The sequence below is a fragment of the Sardina pilchardus genome, chromosome 22 (genome assembly GCF_963854185.1).
Source record: "Sardina pilchardus chromosome 22, fSarPil1.1, whole genome shotgun sequence".
Taxonomy (NCBI): domain Eukaryota; kingdom Metazoa; phylum Chordata; class Actinopteri; order Clupeiformes; family Clupeidae; genus Sardina; species Sardina pilchardus.
The window spans coordinates 8288005-8313966 of NC_085015.1; the positions used below are offsets into that span (position 1 = coordinate 8288005).

The 25962-nt window shown below is 44.5% G+C and overlaps 1 protein-coding gene across 1 annotated transcript in view; it reads right to left on the bottom strand.

Annotated features, from left to right (window-relative positions):
• The window catches only part of radil2b (Ras association and DIL domains 2b), a 29636-nt gene extending 6193 nt beyond the window's left edge, over positions 1 to 23443 (bottom strand). Inside the window, exons 1-10 of the mRNA XM_062526949.1 lie at positions 23147 to 23443; positions 20346 to 20705; positions 17119 to 17351; positions 15010 to 15446; positions 11425 to 12141; positions 11208 to 11245; positions 10802 to 11010; positions 10395 to 10507; positions 3249 to 3468; positions 2689 to 2861 (exon numbers count right to left, since the gene is read on the bottom strand). Coding sequence (XP_062382933.1) covers positions 2689 to 2861; positions 3249 to 3468; positions 10395 to 10507; positions 10802 to 11010; positions 11208 to 11245; positions 11425 to 12141; positions 15010 to 15446; positions 17119 to 17351; positions 20346 to 20705; positions 23147 to 23262 — 2616 coding nt within the window. The 5' untranslated portion in view covers positions 23263 to 23443. The remainder of the gene's footprint in view (positions 1 to 2688; positions 2862 to 3248; positions 3469 to 10394; positions 10508 to 10801; positions 11011 to 11207; positions 11246 to 11424; positions 12142 to 15009; positions 15447 to 17118; positions 17352 to 20345; positions 20706 to 23146) is intronic.
• Positions 23444 to 25962: the final 2519 nt, after the last annotated feature.

Below are 25962 nucleotides of genomic sequence, written 5' to 3' on the forward strand. Positions count from 1 at the left end.
GCAGACACCATTTCCCATCGTAATCATAATGTGGCATTACACAATATACCCTCCACCCACGGAGTGATGAAGTGGGTTGTTTATGAGGTGAATCAGACAGCGCTGTGCTTATCGGCTAATTATGGCACAAATTAAATATATAGATTGTTGTGGACATTAGGTCATGATTGTTGTGACATTTTCAAATCTGATGTACACATAGTTACATGGCTGAAGGTCATGGTTCCTATGTAAATATCTGTAAACAAAAGATGCAGATACTATCTTCATATGAGGTTGGTTAGTGGAGGGATATGAATACTAATGACAAATGAACTAATAGAGACTAAGCGCAAAGTGCGATACAAGGCTTATTCTTATTTTACACTCAATAAAGTGAGGGATTTTTGCACCTTTTGCACCCTGCGCCCAGCATTTGATCACAAAATCACACCATTAAATTAATGATTGTGGACTGGCCACATCTTTAATGCCTATAAACTTTGCACCTCTGACCATTCGTTTCTGATCGCCAAAACAGGGCCCTAAGAGACTAAATTCGATAACTGCTTTCCTATCAAACTGCAAACTGTAACCCATTTTTCCCCATTTTGTTTGTGCTGGCATGGCTAATGTCCTTATGGGCCCTAATTTGAATGATAGGTTAGCTAGATTATGCTAATTTAATACCATGAGCAAGACCCTAACCACAACACTGATGAACACATCATGATGGCTATACTGTATAGTTCATTCACAAATAACTTTGCTTGTTTCAGAGGCGAAGGAAATCCGGACCCTACATTTGTATTTTTGCACAACAGCAGCCATTTCATTTTGTGGAATTGAATGAAATCCTTAAGTGAGAAACAAAGCACATTGACGCACAGGGTAATGTGTTGGTGGTGATGCCGTAACGGTCAGTACAGGGGGAAATGGACGCATTAGGAGGCTTCATCCCTGTCTGATGGCTGTGCTAATGGAAATGGACAGAGCGAGTGGGAAAGCAGGAAACATCCTCCTCAAATGTTCCATTCCAGTCCTCCCGTGAGTCACCATGGCGATACCTCCCCCCTCCCACCCACCCATCCACCCCAGAGCAAAATAGGAAATTAAACCTGGGAACAAGCATATTCTATCACTTATTATTGTCTTAATTAGAAAAACGCCAGCCTAATGCTGTGTTATGGCCTGATGGGTGGCGTGATGTCACGACAGCGCCATGGCCACAGCTAACCCCTGTTTTTATTATTTTTTTGTATTTTTATTTCTACGGGAAACAATAACAAGAGGGGGGAAAAAAACATTGTTTTTGTTCGGGCGGGGATAATAAGAGTTTGGGTAACAACTATGCATTGAGAAAACAACCCTGCTCATCTGCACTCTATCCCTGTCAATATGACTCAACGTAAACGAGTGCAGATGCAGTCAAAACATTTATCAAAATCAAGATCAAGATGATGTATACCATCTGGAATAACATAATGCGCAGAAAAAATACCATGATGAAGAATGGCACACAATGGAACCCATAAGACAGCATCATGTACTGTAACCCCAACATTCATGAAAGCATCTTTGTGTCCCCGTGACTTAATCCTTTTGATGGACCATACTTCCTGTAAATCATTCCCCCAAGAAACACACCACTCAGCTCCTGATGTGTCCAGAGATAGTGATGTGTATGTGAGTGGGGGCTCTTTTCGCGAAAAAAAAAAGCGTTTGAAGGACAGGAAATGTGCAATTTCGCTAATCTCCTACACACAGCAGACCCCAAACGCGTCAGGAAGAGCAGCAGCGGTGCGGTGGTGGCGGTGCATTCATTCCAGCTTGTGCCTCGGCATTCCTGCATGCTGATGCTGAAACAATAACGTCTGGAGAGGGTGATGTGCGTTGCTGTCTGCCGGACTTTTTAAAAAGTGTCCTCTGTGTCCGTATCAGCTGGACTGATTTGAAAAGAACGCACAGTTTTCCCACACGAGAGCCTCGGAGGGAGCTGCAGTCGAGGTCAGACAAAAGCCATGGGCCGCACACATGTGCTTCCAGGAGATGTATCGTTTTTTTGATTATTCCAAAGGACCCACGCTGCACTCCTCGTCTCTAGCCTGTCTGAGGCCTCATCTAGGTCTAATTCCTAAGCCTCATTGTGTATGTTTTGGATGACATCTTTCCATAGTATTTCCTGTTCTATATTCCTAATGCATAGAGGAATTCATTGTAGAGCACCTCCTCCTCAAAAGTCCAGACTGACTGATGCCCTGGTTTAGACACAGCATGGGATGCAGAGGTTGAGCAGCGAAAGATATGAGAGAGATATACAAGCTATGATGAGGACAGAAGTGGATGTAAGGGCATGTAAGGGGAAAAGAAAAACCGAGGTAACCTTCGGACAAGACTAATAAAAAGCGAGGGGCTGCGTTTCACAACCTAGAAAATGAGCAGCTCACTGCAAAAAAAAGTGTTCAGTCTGATAGTCCCCTAAGGAGGGAGAAAAATCAGAAAGGTGTAGAGAGGAGTAGGCTACGTTGTACAGCTCTCTACCCTCCTCAAAATCCTAGACTAAAACTCTGATTCAAACACAGCATGCAGACATGTAGACTGACAAGTAAAGTGAGGAAGGAAAGAAAAATGAGGAACAAAAAAAAAGAGAGAGGGATTCAAGCCAGAGAGGTGAAAGAAAGCGGAGTAACGACTATTAAAGAGGTTAACCTGGAGAAGATGTTCCTTTGGCGTTGCCAGGAGGTTCACCGCTGCGGAGAGCTTGCTGAGGCAGCCAAGCGCTAGTTCTCCCAGCTCCACACCCTGGGCCCAGTCCATGACCAAGTCGAGGTTGGCTCGGATCTGGACACCGCGGGACCACTGGTAAAACGTCCCTCCAGAACCTGTCAAAACATGACAAGTCATCAGAATCGCTGACATTCAAAAAGTACAATCATATACAGAATGACTGAGTTACAACTGTAACCTCAGTTCCCTTAGCAGGGACCAGATATAACACATGGGGGATCCGTCAGGGCACATCTTATGTCAACTCACATCAAATGCTTGATCAAATTAAGTGTCTAGGGACACTAGGGATCGGTTACCTGTGCATGGATTAAGCATAGTGTCCTAGACTAAAAGAAAACCAAAGAAAATCACTGGGAAAAAAAAAGCTTTTAGTTTACTCAAAGATGGTTAACTACTAGACCATCTTTGGTTTGGTGCTCAGATTAATGAATGTACAGGAAACAGCTCGTAAGTCCAAGGTCAGGTTTCTAAAGGCCTACCTCTCTCCATGAGGAGGTTGAACAGGAAGGCGTTGATGAAGAAGAAGAGGTAGGCAAGCAGCTGAGAGCCAATCTCCCAATGCACCTGGAAGTCCTTCACCAGCTGGAGCGCCCTCTGGAGGACGGCCAGGAGACTGCTGAGGTCTTCAGGCACAAGAAGCTGTCCGGTCTCGGAGAAAGGGTGGCTGTCCAACACGCTTGCTAACAAAGGGTAAAGGACCTGGTCCAAGAAAAGGAAAAGGTTTTGATGAGAAAGAAGTGTGACTTTTAATTTGGTCTCTGTGAGTACAGCGGAGAACGTTCAGAAAACAGTCACCTGGACCCAATAACCTTCTTCGGCTTAAAGGGTTCCTTGAATAACACTGACATTGTGAGATCAGAGAATGAGACCATTTTCTTCAGAGACAGCTAAAACATTTAACAGAATTTGCTCAGTTGGGGAAAAGGAGCAGAGGAATATTGAAAATATCACTTTTTCTTGCAAAATAATCAGTACAAGTATATTGGTTATACAAGTATACACATATACAAGGATTTGATCACAATATCGTCTCGAATGTGCATAATTTAATACATCTAAATATTTTCAACAATTACACTTACAGTGACAAACGCCCCATGAGCTTTGGGCAAACAGTTTGTTTACTGTTGAGGCCACTGCACTGAAGGAATCGGCCGTCGACTAGCCGACCGAGTGCAATTTGTTGTCTGTTAGTCTCCCCTCGGGGGTCCTACCAGTTTACCACAGATTCCTTGAGTGCAGTACCCTCAACAAACACAGTCATCCCCGCTGTTAGCGACTCTGCTCCTGAGGGGCCTGTGAGAGGATGGTCCGACTAGCGCAGGGTTCACGAGGAATGCCTCTGATAAGATTACAACTCATGCCACTTTCTCTCCCTCCTTCTCTCCCTCCTTCTATCCTTCCCTTTATCCTTCTCTTACTCCACCAATCCCCCCAGCCCCTAAGAAAAGAATGCTCAGAATGTGTCTGAGAATCACATTGCAGTCACTCCATCCATCGAGTGCATGTTCTGTTCCTGTCAAGAATCGTATAGTGGGACTAATGTCACAAATATCATATGTAAATTGAGGATAGAAAAACAGAGAGAGAGAGAAATAAATAAAATAAAAATAAATATAGACATGTCTCTGAGTGTCAGGGGGTGGTTAGTGGCCAGCATCATGTCAACAGACACGAGTTGATAAACATATCCATCCAAACATGTATACAGCAAGCAACCTCTATAGTATTTAGAAAGAGAGGAAATCACTTTCCAAATAGGAAAAGGATATTTGAGGCAAACAGCTTTCATCACTTGAATCACTCCAAACCTCCCATTCAGCGCAACTCTGCAGACCTGATTGAACACATCAATGCCACTTCTGATTACCTGAATTCACCTCTGAGGGTCTGTGTGTGTGTGTGCGTGTGCGTGTGCGTGTGCGTGTGCGTGTGCGTGTGCGTGTGTGTGTGTGTGTGACGTGTGTGTATACGTGTGTTAAGAGAAAGAAAGAGAGGGGCGGGGGGAGATAGCAATAGTCCACACAACCCAAAGCAAACAGATAGCAAATGCTGTTGAGGAAATGTTATAGAGGCCAGTATCACATGTCAACACACATGCCATGAAAGCATTTTAGAGGTAAACATCCAATTCCATCCAGTGTTTTCACATTTGATATGAGTATCGCTGGTATACCTGACCGAGAAAGTAAGGAAATGTCTATATTTGTCTATATTTTGAGGCATTAAGGCGGCCATTTTCATTCACTTTAATTGCTAGCAACCATCATCATCAAGAGAGTGTTCCATATAGTGCTCTCCAGATCTAGATGAACTCATCAATAGTAATTCTGATGACCTGAAATCACCTGTGTGTTTGTGTTTGTGTGTGTGTGTGTGTGTGTGTGTGTGTGTGAGAGAGAGAGAGAGAGAGAGGGAGAGAGAGAGAGAGAGAGAGAGAGACTAATCAGTCATGTCTGTGAAACCCAACTTTAACAACATACAATATCACAACCAACAAACCCTTGCAGAATTCCCCTCTGGAGAGATCAATGGTCTGCTTCACAAAAGGCGCATGCAGTCCACCTCTAAATATAGTGACCTGTGTGAAATGCCGAGAGCGTGTCATGCATATGCACGCGCAAACCCATGAACATGGGGAGGTCAGGGAGACCAGTGCGGCTTCGTGAGAGACCCCGTCTGTGTCCACCCCATTTGGGCAACCCCCGTCCCCGACTCCATCTGAAGGTCCTTTATGGCCCCTATGCCAAGTCGCGACAACACCAGCTTTGTTCGAGATAATTCCACCCTAGACAGAGGCTTCCAGCCCCCTACACTTGGCACCCATCACCCATACCAGCATGCATGTGGATGTGTGTGTGTGTGTGTCTGAGAGTACCAGCTCTATGACCATGTCACAGCTGTGCCGAACTTCACTGTTATGTCCTTTAAGTTGAGTCATTTAAGTTGATATAAGTACTGTATATACCATGCATGAATACGTACATCCCTAAATTTATTGTCTAAAGTGCAGTGGCTAATTTATTGTCCACTAAAGTACAGAAAAACGACAGTCTTAACTGTGCGTGCAGCGATGAGTCATACTCAGCCATCTTCCTCTTTAACACAGACCAGCTCCTATTCATGGTGGGAATCTGGCCTAGGAATATTGGCACTGAGCAAAAAGCAACGCTCAACAAAAGCGGCCCATGTATCTAAGACTTTATCCCTAAAAAATGCCAGCACAGCAACAAATGAGAAATTTAAAGCCATTGCATGCTGGGAATGGGTTTTTTGTTTTGGTCCAAAATTGTTACGTGACATAGGCTACAGTAAATCTGACCTTACAGGTACAAATCATCTCAAAAAACATTCGTCCATCGATAAGGTCTTACAGAACAGATTCAATATTTCTGCTTTTTGTCGCATCCGTCTAGGATCAATCAATGAGTTTTCTTACTGCAGTGTTCTGTACGCCTATTTGATAAATGGGGGGGGGGGGACATGGATTTTAGTGGGCAAAGACCTTTAACTGTGAGTACAGCCATGAGTCATACCAGGCTGTCTCTCTCTGTTTCTCTACACAGAGCAGCTCATGTTCACACAAGGGGCCTGGCCTGGGAACAGCGTCCACAGAGCAAAAGCAATCTGCCCCATGGTCAACACACTGGTCCTCTTTTTTTGTGTTTTCCAAAGGTCTTCTGTTGAATTATCAGCGGGATAATCAGCACACGTGTGTGTGACTTTTCTCTCCGGGGAATCAAAAACCAACAAAAACACACAATCACAGTTTTTTTTTTATTATATGTTCCTGGCAGGTGTTTCCTTTTCTGATAGATAGGATGGTATAAAAATCCCCTACATGATTCTCTCATCTCGTTTTCTGTTATTCTAGCTTTTCAAATGAAACAGGGTCCACCGCTGTTTGTTTTTTCACCAAAAAGCCAAATGGGGGGAAAGAAAAACACACTCGCTTTTTGAAAACATGGTCAAATGTGTTTTGGTGAGAGCGGGCAGAAACAACGACTGGCATTCAGTTCGTATCGTCCGCCATGGCCCCCAAAAACACACCTCCCCAAAAACACACTCCGCTCGACCAATCTGCTGAATAAACAACCTCGTCAGTCTTCTCCACAACGTCTCTCTTCAGCTACCTTTCTGAAGCTTGGCCCACATGGAGTAAAGATACAACCTTAAGAACCTCCCACTGAGGCTTTGAAAGCTCTAGAACACAGACAGGCATTGCTCTTTCATACAATAACAGTCCACGGCAACACCTATTAGCATTTGCTACTCTCCTAAGAATGTCCAACAAATACCCAACATCCATCCATCACTTCTGCCCTTCCATATGTTTTCATGAAAGAGTTGCAATCCATGTGTTGGCCAAACACATGGCAAACCATGTGGAATCAGCACATAGTCAGCACTGTAGGAAAGCTCAGGAACACAGACAGGCTGTAAGAATCTGTGAGTGTGTTTACATGGACATTAATATTCCAAATATGGACGTTATTCTGAATATTGTCTTAACCAGGTTAATATCGTAATATTAATGTCCATGTAAACACACTCATCATCTCCAAGTCGCATGTACAGTATTATAGCATACAGAGGGGATAGCATTCACATCTGCCAAACCATGTGGAATCAGCACATAGTCAGCACTGTAGGAAAGCTCAAGAGCACAGACAGGTTGTAAGAATCAGTATCTCCAAGTCGCATGTATTATAGCATACAGAGGGGAGAGCATTCATATCTGCCCCGTGCACCTGCCACTGGACTCATCTGTGTGCTGAGGCTGATGTGATGGCCACTGTCTCGCTTCCCTTCTTCAGCGTGACAAATTCTGCACATCGTTGCCTCGCAGCGTGGCTGCCAAGGTTATAACAAGCCAACCACTCAGATAGAGGAGACACCAGAGCTCAGTTTTCATACGGCACGCGGAGAGAGAAACCATTTACATTTTTCAAAAGGTAAAAAGCTTGGGTGAGATAACCGCCAGACATGCCACAGGGAAGAGTATTCTCAGAAAACAACTGGGAGGGAGACACCACGTAACCAAATATGGCTCTTTAGAACTCAAGTCCAAATATTATTTTGAAGCTGAGTCCTGATATCACTTATCTATAGCCCTGATATGTAAACATGTCCATGAACATATGTGCCTGTGTACAATGAAGTTTAGAGATCTAATGCAAATATTATTCACTACCAGTTAAACAGATATAGCCTGCATTTGCTAACTTAAGAGGAATTACTCTGCAAAGCAGATCCAGAGGCAGTAAATCATTTGAGGAGGAGAAGGTGTGGTCTGACTGGGTGAATGAATCATGCAAAAAGACACCCCTGCATACAGTCGGACGGATTGTTGGGGAGCCCTGAATGAACAATCTTAAATACTTGCCTGAGGGATTTATACACGGGGGCTTTACATCGAGCTATTAAAGTAATGGTTTTCTCATGGCCAGCTGTCAGACAATGCAGCCATTTTACTTGTGGACTATTGAAAACAGACGCGACTACAGACGCGGCATGGAAAACCACAACTACCAAAACCCATCCCAGAACCACAACATAATACCACCACCGACTGCCCCTGCCGCCCCATTCCACAGGCAGTGAAACTGAATCACTCAGTGACCTGATTTCATAATATCCACCACCAAAGCAGCTTTTTCCCTTCAGTGGATGTGAATGGGGATGCAGTGGGATTTTTGCGAAAAACTTTTGTGCAAGACCTGGAGGCAGAATGAAGCGAGTCTGTTTATGATCCATGATTACACCATACTTGTGAATTACACCATGACAATTACATAAGCATCTTCTGATTGCTATGGCTCATTTCTTGTTGACAAAAAAACAGTCTTCAACAGCCTGTAACTCCGTCTATAAAAGTGAATGAATAGCCATGATAACCACACTTCGTAACACAACTTTTACTTCTTTTCTTTTATGAGTGCTTATCTTGATTACTTTGGCCGACCAAATCCAAGTGTTGATGGTGTTTTACAGCTGTTTTTTTAATTATTATTATTTTCTTGCAGTTTTTTTCTAAGCCTTTTTCTACGTCACGATTTCCATGTTTTTTTTAACAGTATGATATTCTGGTCTGATTCCTGATTCGCTGGTCCAGTCAACACTGAATAGATTCTATCTCGTGCTGTCCAGTACGTCCACTGGACACTGTACACGATTCACTTGGCTTGAGCATTTCAGGGTGACCACTATACCACCAGAAACATTGGCTCGGAAATCTAGTCGGGGATTATTCATAATGTGTGTGTGTGTGTGTGTGTGTGTATATGTGTGTGTGTCCAGCAGGCTCTCATTAAACGTGATTGAGGCCAGTTGACTTTCCAGCGGCAGCCGCCTAACAGTGAGGCTGCCCTGCTCCTCTCCCGCGAGGGACCAGAGAGAGAGAGAGAGAGAGAGAGAGAGAGAGAGATGCCCGGCTTTCCAAGCCCATTTCCTTCCTGCACAGGAAACAGACGTCAAGGATGCCTCTGTCTGAACAAAGACAGATGAGCAGCTCCACATGTGGCCTTTGTCCGATCTGGACGCCCGGCACAGCACAGGTCTGCGTCACTATCTCCGTCCACGCTGGCGGCAGCGCCGTTATCACGCCCGCCAAAGGACAGCGCTACTGCTTGGGTCAGTCCCAATTAACCCCTCGTGCGGAGTGCCCCGTGCTTCCCTTTGTTTTAACACAGAATTGCAGGCAAGCGTGTAAGCTTTTTTCAAATCCCCACTTGTACCCGACAAGTTTTGATGGGTCCAAAGTCTAATTAGGCCACCCGACTGCCACCCGACTATCAACAGAGTGTCTTGAGCCACAAGAGAGACTCCTGTGGCATGTGAAATCAGTCCTTTCACTTATAAAATGAAATCTCACTTTTTGTTTATTCTATTGTTTTTCGGTACATGAAGTAGTGGTTCAGAAAGTGATTCGGAAAGTTACTAAGGTTGCTGAGGTAGCAGCGAGAATGAGTTTGCACTTGCACTTGCGATGAAAGGTATTTCCTGCATCAGTGCACTGTGGCGTTACAAAGGAAGGTGAGAGGAAGGCAACGGGGAAGGAGCTTTACCCTTGAACCTCACGCTGCTCACCTGGGTCTGGGTAAAATGACTCAGCAGTCATTTACAATTTCATTCTAATCAAAAATGTTATTCTGCTCTGTCAAAGTCGCCCTGTATACCTGACGAGGACACAGGTGTACCCAATTCAAACAGCAACCCTTAAGTGTCTTACTGAGAAGAGAACTGGGGAACTAGACTCAACAGGATCCGTGCCAGAACATCTTGGTAGCTGAGACAGTTTAGAGTTTCCTTTGGCTAGTCTTACTGAACTTAGCTATGTTTGGCTCCCTAAAGCCATATGTCTCACAACAAAAACCCTTGTCCCTCAGTTTCCATGTCAGAGAAACCGCCTAAACAGTGTCTGGACAGTGATACCTCAGCCCAGGCTACAGTACATACCAGACATCGGACAAATAGAACTTTTAAGGCAAATGTCTTCCATGTTGTGTAAAAGACACAGTACACTTAACATTCATAACACAAAGAGAGTCTTGAAAAGTACGTGTAACATTGCTCACATATTCCTATTCAGAGAAACCAGTTAATTAGAGAATTGTCAGACTGACCTTGGTGAGGTAATAGACACACTGCTGAAACGTAAACATAATGACCTCCTCCAGGACCGTCATGGCCTCCTCGCTGGCTGGGCGCACGGCAGACAAACGCATCTCCAGCAGTGCTAAGGTCAGAATCGAACAGAAGCAGACGTGTCAGGACCACACATATTAATGGCCTTTTTCATTCATTATGCAACATCCCCTACAGCACAAATTTGGAATTCTTTTTTATAGTATATTAGATGAGTGCATGTGTCTTTGTGTGTGAATTCACAATAAAAGAAGCATAGCCTTGGAAAAAGCATAGACCTATGTTCAGTTGTATCTAATGCCAGCAGCAAATAAACATGTTTACACATTATATTCAAATAACCCACAGCATGTCACACGAATGACGAGGAGTCTCAAGGCTTTACCGATGTGCGCCTCCTCGTCCTCCTCCTCCCTGTAATCCTGCTCCTCCTCTGGGGTCAGGCCGTGCAGGAGCCGAGGCACTTCCTGCTGGATGAAATGCAGCAGCTCGATGGAGTTTGCCATCCACAGGACCAACGGCTGCAGGCCTGGGACCAGTTTATCAATAGTCAGCGGCTGCAGTTCCTCTGGGTCTTGACTGCTAGCACTGGCCCTGGAACAACAGTCGAGGAAGATGAGTCATTCATGGTCTGGTACTGTATGTTCTGTTGTCTACATGTTCAATATTGATTCGCTAGTCCTTTGGTCAATATGTAAGAGATATTGTAGCTTGCAGAAATACAGAGATATGACTTTTAATGGTGATATATTCCCTTAAGTAATTAGGAGAAATAACAAGCTGTATCTCACATTTCTGGCTGGACAGCAGCGAGCTCCTTTGCGTGTTGCTGTAATGAGGCAAATGAGAAGACTGTGGTTAAAAAATGACAAGTATTGGCATAAATAATACAAAAAAAGTCTCATTAAAAACATATTCAACAAGCTTGAATTGACTATGACTGCCAACTAGGCTTATAAAACAACAATGAGATTAAATCTATTTTCTCTACCAACGGAGAACCCTTACCCATACTGTCGTCTGGACCTCACTGGCGATGCGCAGCAGAAGTTTCCGGAGGCTGGCTGTGCTGAAGTGCGTGGCCGACCGCTGGAGACAGAGGCACAGCAGGAGCGCCGGTGTCAGTTTGGGCTCTCCGTCGCGTCCAGCCACCGCCGCCGAAAAAATGTCCCTCAGAACGTTCTCCTCGTGCTCCGCGTCGTAGACCAAGGAGAGCTCCTGGCCTTCGGAACCCTTCAGACAGGGCAGGAGGAGAACGTCTGCGCTCTCCCTCGGCCTCCTGGACGGGTTCGTCCTGGACGAGACGCAGGTGTTGCACAGCGGCTCCGCGAGCGGCGAGTCGGGCATCTGCACCGAGATCAGTTCGCAGTAAGGCTGCAGGCCTTCGGCGGCGGCGGTGGGGTCTTTGAACATGAACAGGTAGTACTCGCCCAGGCCGAGGAGGTCGCCGTTGCGCAACGAGACTTCCTGGGTCACGCCGACGCCGTTCCTCTTGACCACGGCTCCCTGGAAGGGCTTCACGGAGGTAGCGCAAGGCCCCTTATCACTCTCCTCTCCTGGGGTTGAAGAGTCGGGCTGCAGGCGATGGATGCCACAGTGCTGGGACGCGATGTCTGGGGCCCAGAGCGAAACGTCCACAGACGAAGACTCCTTCTCACCAACAGCTACACTGACACCGTGGCCAAACACAGTGCTTTCCCCGCTAATCGGATAAATAATAAAGTCCTGAGTAGAGGGAAAAAATATAGACCGTGAGAAAAAAAAAATCAAGTCATCATCACACAGCTCCAACCAACAATCTGATTTTCCAAGGAACACCAAATAAACCTCCTTTTAGACATATGAGGCTAAGAGAAAAAATACTCTCACAATCTAACATTGTATTTACATCAAATCTGAACCAGTAATACAGAAGACATTTGTTTTACCAACTCTGCAAGTTTAATCATTTCTAAACAGTTTAAGATCTTAGGCGGCTGACACTGATCTGTGACTGGTTCTGAGGGACAACCACCAAATAACAGAGGCTGGCACTCACGAGTGAAACTGATTATTATTTCAACACTGCAAGAGAGACTTGAGTGTGGAGGTGCCCGTCTGGACCGGCTGAATAGAATCAGTGTTCCGAGGAACCGAGCACAACGTTTTTGTGTCGAGTCACTCGAGAGTGGAGCAACACGCTCCAGAAATACACTGGGGGGGATAGAGAAACGGTGAACATTGTTGCCATGCGGCCATGTCCAGGAGGTTACACACGTCGCAGTCCAAGTTCCATTTCAGAAACGACATGTTCTCAAACGGCATGGGGTGCCTCTCATTTAGCCTTCTTTTATACATCCTCCCTTCTTTCCTCACTGATCTACACAAAGAATGATGGGGCAGCAACAATAGGATAGATTAGTCATAACCCCCCCCCCCCCCTCTGCCCTAGACCAGAGCAGTGCTACCTAGCTGGTCCATAAGAATTTGAGAAGTACCCAGGGATCTCAGTCTAGAACTGCAGGAGTCCTCTTTTGTTGTGCCATTGCATTAAAAAAGACATTAAGTACTATGCTGCTCCAGTATCTTCCTCTTTTTGATAAACTTGTCCCCTGCCGTGGATGCACCAGATGTTTGCAGAAGCGCATAAGATCTACTCCTTTTTTTTGCAGGAGTCCTGGGCCTTGATTTGGAGTTCCCCTGCATTGGTTTCCATTGAAGCCATTGTTTATTGGGAAGCTATTAAAGCTGTTAGCCATTAGCCATTAGCCTCTATTAGATTAGGTCCACAGACTGAAGTGTGTACAAGTTAGCACACTCACAGAGGTGCGCCAGTGCCATTAGGTCAGCAAGACTCCAGCCAAACGTTTTATTAGTCATTCAAAAGGCAGCGCTCTCTGGGATAACCTTATAGGGTGGACCCTGTGGGCCATAGAAATCCACAGATGACAGCACAACCTCCAACAAAAACATCACGATCATCAGTCTAGGCAGAGGAACTGTAATTTGGTTAAGGTTACAGGAATGTGTTGATATACTTGAGTGACTGCTGAACACTGTTTTTAAGGCTTTTCTGTATTTTAATCTCCTCTCATTTTTGAATATGATGGAACACAATCTGTATGTCTGTACGGTCTACCTCATATTTTTGTAATGAGAGCAATACATGCTAGATAGTGGGGATTTTTTTTGTTCTGCACAAAAACAATTCTGTTTACTGTAATGTAACACCAAAGTGGCAGCTCAGTTAATTCTTATTTTATGTTGGTAAAATGCATGTTGCATGTTAACAAATTCATTCCCTCAGTGGTGTTCCATCCAGATCATACAGAAACGGCTTATGAGTGTGTGTCTGTGTGTGTGTGTGTGTGTGTGTGTGTGTGTGTGTGTGTGTGTGTGTGTCTGTCTGTGCATATATGTGTGTGTGTGTGTGTGTGTGTGTGTGTGTGTGTGTGTGTGTGTGTGTGTGTCTGTCTGTGCATATGTGTGTGTGTGTGTGTGTGTGTGTGTGTGTGTGTGTGTGTGTGTGTGTGTGTGTGTGTGTGTGTGTGTGTGTGTGTGTGTGTGTGTGTGTGTGTGTGTGTGCGTGGGCATAATCGTTCATTGGTCAGCGCTAATCTGCCAGGAAGCAAGCCCACCCTCTGAGTGTGGTGCCCTGCACACAGCACTTCCTGGACTGTGTTTTTGCCCAGCTTATTTCTGCACTCATGGGCACTTTCGGGAGATTTTCACAACCCCACCCCCCTCAAATTCTCTCTCTCTCTCTCTCTCTCTCTCTCTCTCTCTCTCTCTCTCTCTCTCTCTGTCTCTCTCTCTCTCTCTCTCTCTCTCTCTCTCTCTCTCTCTCTCTCTCTCTCTTTCTCTCTTTCTCACAAACACTCTTTCTTTCTCTTTGTATTTCAAACAGGATCAAAATGATGAGAACCCTGTGCATAGTGCAAAGGGCACTAAACAGTCCATAGTGGACACTAGTGTACACTACGTAAGATCATCAAATGTGTGCTTTTATGGAAATTGCAACTCAACAAGTAGCGACAGATAATGTTGCCTTCTTATCTGGAAAAGGGTCTATAAATTCTAAAGCTTTATTCTGCAACTGCAACCAATCTGGATATTACACAAATTTAGCAGACTCGCTTCCATGTTGTTGCGATAAGCGGACTTTAAAGCCGGTGATAAGCTACACGTTATCACTCACTACCAGAAGGCAGCTCTGGAAACCACTGGCCCCATCTTTTTTTCCATGCTATCTGAAGGCTGCCAGTGTCACAGTATGGAGCTTTGATAAACATCTTCACACCAGAAATTCCGAAGCAACAGTAGCACTATTGTTTTGTTGGTACTGAAAGTGACAGGCAACATAGAGCAGGAGACGGAGCAGGATAACAAGCAAGAGGGAGAGAGAGAGAGAGAGAAAGAAAGAGAAAGAAAGAAAGAAAGAAAGAAAGAGAGTGAGAGAAAGAAAGAAAGAAAGAAAGAGAAAGAGAGAGAGTGTGTGCGAGAGAGGAGAGAGAGAGAGATCAAGGAGAGATCGGATGAGGGGATGAAGGGTTGGTTGGAGGGAGGGAGAGAAAGACAGAGAAGGAGTGGTATAGAGCAGGTCTGTCCTCTCACCTGTCTTGCGCTGTAGCCCTGCAGAAGCAGGAAGTAGGGCAGGTCGAAGGGCGGGTGAATGAAGTACTGTGTGCCGTTGTCGTCACTGCTCTCCGTCTCCTCCCGCTCGTGAGCTGGACACTGGGCGGCTTTGTAGGCCTCCTCCTCCGTCGCCACGGCTCCCGCGCCGCCGCCGCCGGCACCCCGCGACGCGGACGGCCCGCTCGTCTTCTCCCCCGGGGGGCCCACCTGGAACCCGCAGGGGCTGCTGGGGGCGTCGGGGCTGCCCTCGGGGCTCTCCTCGGGGTCCTCCTCCTCGGCCACGATGTCCGCCTCGCTGCGGCTCCGCCACAGGCCCTGGCCGCCGTCTGTCTGGCTCCGGCGCCGCATCATGTCCAGGAAGATGGACTTGCCGCGCGAGCGGGTCTTCTGCAGCTTCCGGGCCTGGGCGTTGAGGCCTCAAGAAAAAAGAAGGGGAACGGAAAAAAAAAAACGGTGAACAAAACCAGCATTTCTAGCAGAGGAAACAGGACTTGTAATGGTGGTGTAATACCCAGCTTTTGAATGCCTCTGTTTCTTGAAGTACAGTTTAATAACAGTGTCCATGTTTCAAGCCACAGATTTCATTCAGCTTGAGGTTTTTTTTTGTCATGCACTGTGTTGACCCACATTCAACACAAAGCAACTGAAGACTGGAGAAAACTCTCACAATGAGTTCTCCTTCAGGGTAGGTAAGTACTGACCATGACCAAGGTCAACAGGGGCGTATGGACAAACATGAGCATGCCGCAAACAGCACTGGTAGAGCAAACCACAAAGCGCAAGTTGGTCGACATGAAAAGCAAGACCATGTCCAAGGCTCTATACTATAACATTACAAACTATAGAATCTATAGTTTGTAATGTTGGAGCTGAAAAGATAGCAACCACTTTGAAGTAACCCTACTGTAAGCACACACAAAAAGCTTAAAACCAAGTCTGAAGAAAGAAAAAAGAAAGAGTTGAGTTATTGTTGTTGCTGTTATTGTTGCTCGATGGTGTTTTGAGGCCCCAACGTCGTCTTCCAGGAATCGCTGCCACTGTTGACTTAAGGTTCAAGGAATTTGTTTCAGCAATACAGTGTGTGTTTTCTTCAATACATACTGTATAGTGCAGCTAGACAAAGACAGTGATGACGCAACAGACAGACAACAGTGCATAGATACTGTAGAGGTAGTGCTGATATTAATAATAGTAAAGTGCAATGGGATGGGCATCAGTCATAATCATAGTTCAGTGTCCAAGTGACACTCAGATGACACTCAGTGGGGTAGGGGGGGTGGTAAGGGACCAGCCGCATTAATCAGTCTGACGGCTGTGGGGTAGAAGCTGAGGCGGTGGCGGGTCGTCCTGGTCCTGAGCACCCGCAGCCTTCTCCCAGAGGGGAGGATAGAGGCAGTTCTGTGGGTGTGTGGGATCAGCTATGATCTTACTTGCCCTCTTCAGTGCCCTGGTGTCATGGGGGGACTTGAGAGAGGGCAAGGGAGTGCCAATCACCCTCTCTGCTGACTTGATCGCCCGCTGCAGCTTGGCCTGGTCCTTGGCCGCTGCAGCAGGGAACCAGGTGATTATGGAGTGTGTGAGAATGGACTCAATGATGGTGGTGTAGAACTGAGTCATGATGGGCCTCGGCAGCTTAAATTTCTTCAGCTGCCGGAGGAAGTACATCCGTTTATGGGCTTTATTGAGGAGGGTTGTGATGTTTAGTTGCCATTTCAGGTCCCTGGAGATGATCAGACCTAAAAACCGGCATGATTCTACCCTGGTCACCGGTGTTGACCCCAGCATGATGGGAGGGGACGGGGTAGGACTCCTCCTGAAGTCCACCACCATTTCCACTGTCTTTGATGCATTGAGCTCAAGGTTGTAACGGCTGCACCAGCACTGTAACCGTGAAATCTCCTTCCAATATGCGGACTCGTCCCCTTAATCGGCCCTTAATCCTACCCCTAACCCTAACCCTAACCTTAACCCATGCCTAACCCTAGCGCCTTCCAGGCAGCGCTGCCTTGAAGACAAGGTTGGGGGCTCAAAACACCAAGAAACTCTATTGTTGCTGTTGGCGGTGGTGGTTACAGGATGGCATCTTACCTGCGGTCACGGTGTCCTTGTCCTTGGAAGTTCTCTCCTCCACACTGGCACGCTTCTGGATCTCGAAGCGGCGTGCATAGCCCTCTCTGGGTTTCCATAACGACTGCAGCAGAAGTGGCTTCTCGTTGTCACCTACGACACGGAGGCACTCGGTCCTCCACTGATGGTCCCCAATGCAGCCAATCACGTCGCAGAGCACGTAGGAATCCGCATCCGCCTTGCTCAGACAGTATCTGTGAGATGGGATCACAAAATGGGGTCGCAATGACTCAATCCTCTGTGTTCAATTAACAAACTTATTCAAATATGACACATGGGCTGCAAACAAACACGTCGGTCATTGGCTTGAATGTAGTATTTACATAAAAGTTGAATGGAAACAGCTGTGCTTCATCCTATTGTTTCTTTCACTGGTGAGGGAAGTTATTCAGTATGCAGATTCCAGCTATTGTTTTCTAAGGAAGGCATGATTTACTTAGTTCTGTTGCAAAATGCTCATCATCATGTGGAGTAAACAACACATTACACAGCGCACAGTAAATCAACCCCTGTTCTACGTGTGAGCTAATAGACTCAAAACCAGTGGGGAGACTTGAACAGTAATGCGTCTGAATGTATAATTCCTTCTGATTATTCTCTGTCACACAGTCTATTACAGCAACAAAGACAGCCACCGGCCACCCGTCTGACATGGTTACTTCTCTTTCTCTTTGCTCAGGGGGAAGGAAATGTGAGAACAATCCCACTACCCAAAATCAGGAAAAGTTGGGATGTTGTGCAATATGCAAACAAAAACAAAATGTGATAATATATACAAGTCTCATAAACCCATATTTAGCAGCAAAGACATGGACAACAACAAAATGTTGAACTATTTTATGGAAAATATGTTTTGAATTGAATTTGATGTTTAAATGTTGTCCCATTCCTGCACAATATGGGATTTGAGTTGTTCAACAGTGTGGGATATGTTTTTGATTCAGCCTATAACCAATGGACCTTGCCCAAAACTTGCGACAACAGGCTTTACCCAAACTGTAACATGCATGTTCTGGCATCCATTAGAAAAGCATTTGTAGATGAATAGCAAACATAACATAACTCTAGCTACTTTGACTCATCAGGGAATAACAACGTTACTCTTCAGTCTCTTCTTCAATAACATGACGCACAACATTATTTTCAAACATTCATTTGATTAACAGGCTAGACAAGGCTATGGTGATTAGCCTTAGCACCCTGAAGAGGCTTTCTGTTTATTGTATCCCATTTTATAATGTTTATAAGTATAAGTTCCACACATTAGGCTTACGACTATCACTTTACACGCCCGCTGTTGCATGCCACGTTTTATGTTGCATGTCACGTTTTAATTTGCTAGCTGGTCCTGCCTCCCGGCCCCCCAAAAAGCCGCCTCATGGAGCAGACAAAACAGGCCGGCAAATTTTCACCACGTTTTTAGACACACGATGCGACAAGAAGATGTCTCCTCTTCCCGCAAATTTTGCGTCTATCAATGTGAAAAGAGCTCATGACATGATGCACCTAATTCGACAGGTCTGGTCTGCAGACAGGCCATTTTAGCGCATGAACTCTGTTCCTCTATGGAGAATCTCCCCTGGAAAAGACATTGGATCTGGATGGCAGTATATGTTGCTCAAAACCTGCATACATCATTCCAATTTGATTGTGCAGTGTCAGATGAGCAAGATGCCCATGCTGTAGGCACTAACGCAATTCCACACAGTCGTAAATGTTGTGTTCCGAACATAACACTAAAACAAGTTGAATAGGTTGGATTCAACCGTCTCTGGTTGGATGCTTGGAATGTCCTCCTTCCTCTTTAGCCCAGATCAGGGCCGTCGCTAGGCAGGGGCCAGGGTGGGCTCAGCCCACCCAAGCACTGTGTCTTGCCCACCCAAATAATATATTATTCCTTCATCAGTACCCTGACTGTGGATTAACTGGACAGTGTTTGAGAGCGACAGCTTTTCTCTACCTATGAGACATGCCATACTGCAAACAGTCAACAGCTCAACTATGCTGATCTGCCTGTTACATCTCATAGCCTAAATACCCAATCAGAGATGCAGTCAAAAAGTCACAACTGAACTTGTGAAGCGTTACAAAGCGAAGACAAGTCAATGCATGCCCAGACTGAGCAATGTTGCAAGGCTACCACATAACCGGTTCCATATGTTCCGATTGGATGACTAAAGTTCTCAAAAAGCTGATCATTAATGTTCCCAAGAAACTTGAGGATGGTATGAGAGGGAGTGTAGCATGTGTGAGCAACCTACAAGTTACTCATTTTGCACTGGAACATCTTCCTGAATCTCAATATTATGATCACAAGTGTGGGCAAATGACTAAGTCAGCAGCAGTCAGAGGCTACATTCATTACATTGCACTTTTATGATGTCATTACATCACCAAATGTAGGCTATTGGTTTTACCAAAAATACACACCTTTGAAGTATTTGAATACAAAATATGAAGCCATCCTCTTCAACACAATAGAATATAAATGACAAAATACTATTTAATATACAAGAATATATTTAAATAATTGCAGTATATTTTCCATGAAACAGTCAAATGTGTCATTTTCAACATTTGATATATTGTCTGTGTCCTTTTTACAAATAAATATGAGTTTACGAGATTTGCAGATTATTACATTCTGCTTTTATTTGCATTTTACACAACGTTCCAACTTTTTCTGGTTTGGGGTTGTATTCTGTATATCTGGTCACATCGCATGAAAAGAAGGAAAGAATTTTGAGTCTAAGACGTATGGCCTCTGCCAGCATGGTTAACATTCCCAGAGGAATTTATAATTGCTCTGCTGGTATTTTCACCATTCAGCATCAAACTAAGGCTTGTGCCCACATACATTTAACATCACTTTGTCACAATACGTCTCTGTCCCTGGTGTCTTAGCTGTTTCTCTCTCGCTTTTGTCCCCAGAAATGCTATTAAATAACATCTAGGTTCCTAGAGCTCCTCTGGGTTTTTGTTCCAGACATTTGAAAGGTTTTTTTTTATACACGCTAGCCTGTGTTCACTTTAAAGGCAGTCAGGGAATAGTTCTACTTCATCTCTCCATCCTACGGTGAATTCAGTAGCCTATCTTTCATTCTGAAACAACCCCATGAAAGAAGGCCCATGTTGGGAGGCACATGAAAGAGATTTTTGAAGCCCATTCAAATAACAGAAACTCTCACCTCTCGAGTGCCTCTTTGACCAGCTCCCTGGCACTGGAGTGGGTCGTGGCCAGCACACTCTTGTAGTTGGCCCCCTCGCAGATCTCGTTGCCAAAAATCTTCAGTATGCCCGGCGCCGTCACGTGATTGGACAGCTCGGAGGGGTCGTCGGCCACCAGGCTCTCCTCCCCGGTCGCACCGGCGCTGGCGCTGGCCATGCCGTCCCCCCGGCCCAACGTGGAGACGCTGCGGCTGAAGACGGCCGACAGCCGGTGCCGGTGCTGGCGGATCCTGCTCTTGGCCGGCTGCCGGTGGTGACCGGTGGTCTCTGCCTCCGGTCTGCTGCTGCCGCCGCTGTTGCTGCTGCACGAGCTGGCCCTGCTGAGACAAGGGGAGTGTGGGCGGCTGGGCTGGGCGGCTTCACGGGGGGAAAGCACTCTGATGCTAATTGGGCCGGTCACACTGACAGTAATGCCGGCCGACTGGCTACCACACTCTCCTAGTTCTAACAGAACGACAACGACCAATTCTGCTGGACGATACTCCCACTGGAAATCTTTTTTTTTTTTTTACAAAGAAACAAAACCGAGACAGAACTTTTTTCTTAAAACAGGTGCTCTTTTGTGCCTTGCCGTGCTCGCTTTCTGAATAAATCAAAGAATAAACTCCAGATTATTTCTGAGCAATCCACTAATCTTCTTACCACTTAGCTCAGTGTGGGACAAGAGTTCTTTTTTCTTTTGTTAAACCCCCCTCATTCTTTGTGTGCCACTACATCAGCTGAAACCCCTTCCCCTTCATATTGAACATCCATGAGCACCTTCTCCTTACCCTGTCTTCTATTCACACTGCCACAACATGATCCAAATCATGGATCCGCAATCTTAAACAATGAAGTCAAAACCTACAACGTTCTTACATGTGGTTGTTTTAAAACTGCAACCAGTTAAATAGTCTTGATAGATTTGAGAGTTGGAATGAGGTAGGCCTGATGTTACCCTCTTCATCAACCACACAACTTTGTCATTGTGATGTTTATACTACACTCTATGAAATACACAGGGGAGATTTTACAAACTTTACAATACAATTTTGAATGACACTAACACTGAATTAACACCAGCTGGCCACTTCTATAACATTCTGGAATCTACTGTATGACTGTATCTTAAAGATAATGACACCGTGCCAGAAATAAAACTAATTACTGTATATCCAATCCTGCTTCTCAGCCTTATCAAGCCTTCAAATTATACTATTAAATGAGAAGTAAATAAAATAAGGCTTCAAAAAGTAATGACATTCCTTCCCTTGCCAATGTCTTATCTGCGTGATAATTGGTATCAAAATTCTTAACTGTGTATAGTTCAGCGCCTTGAGACCTCTCTAAGGACTAGGTCAGATGATTTTTGTCCACTAGAGGCTGTTATTTTGAATGACTAATCTGTCAAAGGAACTGCCAAATGTGGTGCAAGACTATGGTCATTGGGACAAGTGAATAATTGTAAACTCTAGTGTCAGTCAATGAAATCAGGTCTGTTGTATAGCCCAAGTTTACAGTGATTTTAGAATAGCTGAGGTTTTGTAGACTTCAAGTCCCTAACATCTCATTTGTTGTGGACCATTTGTGATGTACTGTCCTTGCAGGGCCTTTTGCTTCTCTAAAACTGCTATCATTAGGCTACTTAATAAGCATTTCAGATTCATAAGTTAATTCTTAACAATATGAGTGCAATGTTTCTTCACTGTTTTCTGTCAGGATGTAGGCCCATGTGGGTGTACACATGTTTTGAAGAGAATAGCTGAAGGAGAGTAAAAACATGTAATTTCAACTCCAACTAACCTTTAACCAAGGAGTATCATCTTTCACCTATCTGGTTGTATTCACATGTTGGACATTTTCTTCATCATTTCTGCAGTGTCACCGGCGACACAAACTCCTGGTGTTATCCTAACAGTCTTTACCCACAGTGAATGTAACTGTGAGGGAAACGTCCCCTGCCTTCTTCACTCTACCCATAGGGAGCCGCAAACTGGGTTTCTATCCAAATAAAGTCTAACAATTTGAATAAGAATTCCTGACTGGAAACACTTGAAATGCGTATTCAATCTTCCAATTCGAATAGAAATTCGATTCGCAAAAGGGGATTAACTCTCGATTCGTATTTGGTATATAACACGATTGACTTCATGGAAATAATGTAGTTGTCGTATTTCTACCTGCATGTTGCTCTGACGACCTTATGATCCCACAGATCAGAATTAAATGGAATTGAATCAAGATGTAACTGGCATAGCCTAACCAGAGCCTGGAAACGAACATGCGCAAATCCTGGAGCCAAATTATTTTCATGAATGCGCAGATAATGGCGCTTCCATCTCATTAATTAGAGAGCTAATTGTAAGAACCTAGAATCTGTCTACTGGCGGAAAGAGCATGGGAAACATTCCTTAGACAGATTTTCCATCTCATGTGAGGTAGTTTACGTTTACATTACATAAAATAACAATTTGTAGGCTACAATATGCTTTGTAATCTTACATGAGAAACCAAAACACCACATAAGTATAAAGTATAAATCCAGGTGGGTGATGATGACAAGTTTTATAAAACACACAGGCCTATCTAGCGATTAGAAAACAAAAGTTTAGAGTAATCTGAACAACCCTGTGCTCAATGGGAATGATCTGAGACCACATTTGATTCTTTCCAAATTCTTTCTCTAAATCTTTTCAATTGCCACAAAAGTACTCTATTTTACTTTTGTAAATCGTGATTTAAAAAGCATAGCCCACAGATACAAACGTATGAGGCTACTCACTGAACTGATCCATTGCTCTGCTTTCTTCCGACCTTCCCAAAACTGAGCTTGCGGAGGTTCACAGGTGATACAACCGTTGCCTTGGATGTCCCCAAGACTCGTTCCTCTGAGGTCATACTTTGGACCTGACTGGCCTACTCCACGCGAAGGTGCCGCTACTTTCTCGCTGGTAGGCAACGTCTTTGATGGCACTAAAAACTTTTGCTAGCTGCGCATTCCTTAATTTCATGAGGATGCACTGGGATGCTTTGCACAGATCGCTGTGTTACTCTGGAAAAACATACACTGTATCTACTGTATCTTGGTAGTCGACCTCTGAGGCTTACCATGAAATCTGTCATCTGCATGTGAGCACGGGTGGTCATGCATTTTCAAAATCCCGAAAACTTGACATTCCACGCGTCATTGGTAATGACGTAGCCCACCTGAGTGTAACGTTACTTTCAGAGGGATGGGTCTGAGTGAGAATTTTCACGGGTCTCCGTTCTCTAGGCTATGTAAAGGAAGGCTACATTGGATCCTCACGCTGAAAGAACTGTGGTGTCCTTTGAGTGCAACTTCAAGACAAAGACAGCATGTTCCACCGGTATGGAAGTGGTGCCTTGCACTTTCAGCCAGACTAATCATTAGAATGGTGCGGCTTTGCCACAACTCCCTCAAATATGTGAAACAGCTGGTTAACTTTATGTCCGTATATCTTCTATTACTCATGAGTCGGCTATTACTGTATAATCGATGTAATCTTTGAGAAATACTCCACCTCGTGGTCAGTGCTTCATTTGACAACTAGGACAAACTGTAGGAATAGGCCTAGCCTACCTCTGTATATTTTTCTATTCCAAGAGAAATAGTTGTCGGCCATATTTCTATATTGAATTTTATCTCTGCATTATGGTTATGGTTATTTAGCAGACGCCTTTGTCCAAAGCGACATACAAATAAATAGCAATACAAATTAAATAACAGTGAACAATTACAAAATAGGGAGAATAGCAATATTATCAATACAACAATCATTTAAGCACTAATCTAATGAGAAATAAAACAATGAAATGACAAAAGCAATCAAATAAGTCACTCAGTTAATTATATAATAACAATAACTATAGCAAGGTATGGCTAAATTTAAGGACAATAGCAGAATAAATGTCAAATTTTAACAATGGACAAATTATAACAAAACAAAACTATTATACAAACCATAACACATAACAAACACTCAAAAGACTAAGTGCATATTAAACAAATATGCCTTAAGACCCCTCTTAAAAGATCCAAAACTGTTGCTTGAACGGAGAGCACTGGGCAACTCATTCCACCAACACGGAACCACTGAAGAATAGGATCTACAGTTTGACCTAGCATGTATGGTTTGTCGACATAACAGACGCTCCTCAGAAGATCGCAATGGGCGGTTGGGAATGTACATCTTCATCAAAGAACTGAAGTAGCTAGGAGCAGATCCAGTCAGTGTCCTATAGGCCAGAGTGAGAGATTTAAATTTAATTCTGGCTACTATAGGGAGCCAGTGGAGAGTAACTAGGAGAGGGGTTACATGTGTCCTCTTTGGCTGATTGAAGACCATTAATGCATTGTGATTGGGGACAGAAGTGTTGCAGATTATGTAAACAAGCACACTAACTTTTCCCCCTTCATAATATTGTCAGTTGATTTATGACACACTCCTCAAATAGTGAAGTAAAGAAATCTAAAGTCAATTTTGAAGTCGATTTCAATCGACAAGATTCACACATCACATCACACGCTTCCTATCACATTGGAGAGGACTAATGAACTTGTCCAATTCTATATCCAAAGTGGCCCCCAGAGGGCGTGTGAGGATGAGTCTAGAAAAACGTCCAATGTGTAGACCCTAATGGACGAAGTCATCAAAGCTGTGTAGGCCGCCTACTGCAGCCTACTTATAATTTCGTAATGTATTTTCTTTCTTTGGATGTGCAGAGCCTTTGATGTCCCTCCATGTCAATTCAATGTGTGTTTCTGGTGGAGGGTGAATCCGTGTGATGGATAAAATTGAGCCATGGGGAAAGTGTTGATCATTTTTGGGGTTGCGCTTGCCACTGCTACCATTCTACGTGGTCTACAAGGTTCTGGTCATTTTAATGCATTTCATTGGGGTTTGTGACAGAAAAAAATAAAATAAAAAAAAGTAAACACCCAATAAGCAAAACGTGTTCCAAAAATATTTCTCCCTCTGTTAAACAAATGTTTGTGCATCTATGCAATTTTAAATTCGAATGTGATTTAATCTGGTAGATTCTGGCCTGTAAAAATGGCTCCAGAATTAAAATAAGCAAATGAAATATGACGAGACCATGCAGCTCCTTGTTAAGCCAAGGCAGTGTCAGCCTGAGCCAAGGATGGCGATACTGTCAGATCCTCCATACCAGAAATGTAGAGCCATTAACATACCTACAGTAGGCAACATACTCAGCCAGCAACATCAGTGCGCCAAAGCTATCGACTGTTCATTGTCTAGGTGGTTCATAGTGTGGACAGCTTCTCCGGTGTCTCTTGTATCCATTCAACAGTGTTGCCTGGGCTCCTTCAGAAACATCCATGTAGGAAATCAATGTCAAAAAGGGCAAGATGCCCAGAATGGAATCCCAGTGCTCAGACTGTGGTGAAATTCCATCTCAGACATGCAGGACACAATGATGCCCCCTGCTCCTTTCTTCATAGCTTTGTACAGGGAGATACTGTAAGTTGGAAACAAACCTCCCTACATTCCAACTCTCTAGTTGGAATGTCATGGCCAAGGGGGACATCTTGAGGATGGAATGGACTCTAGTTTG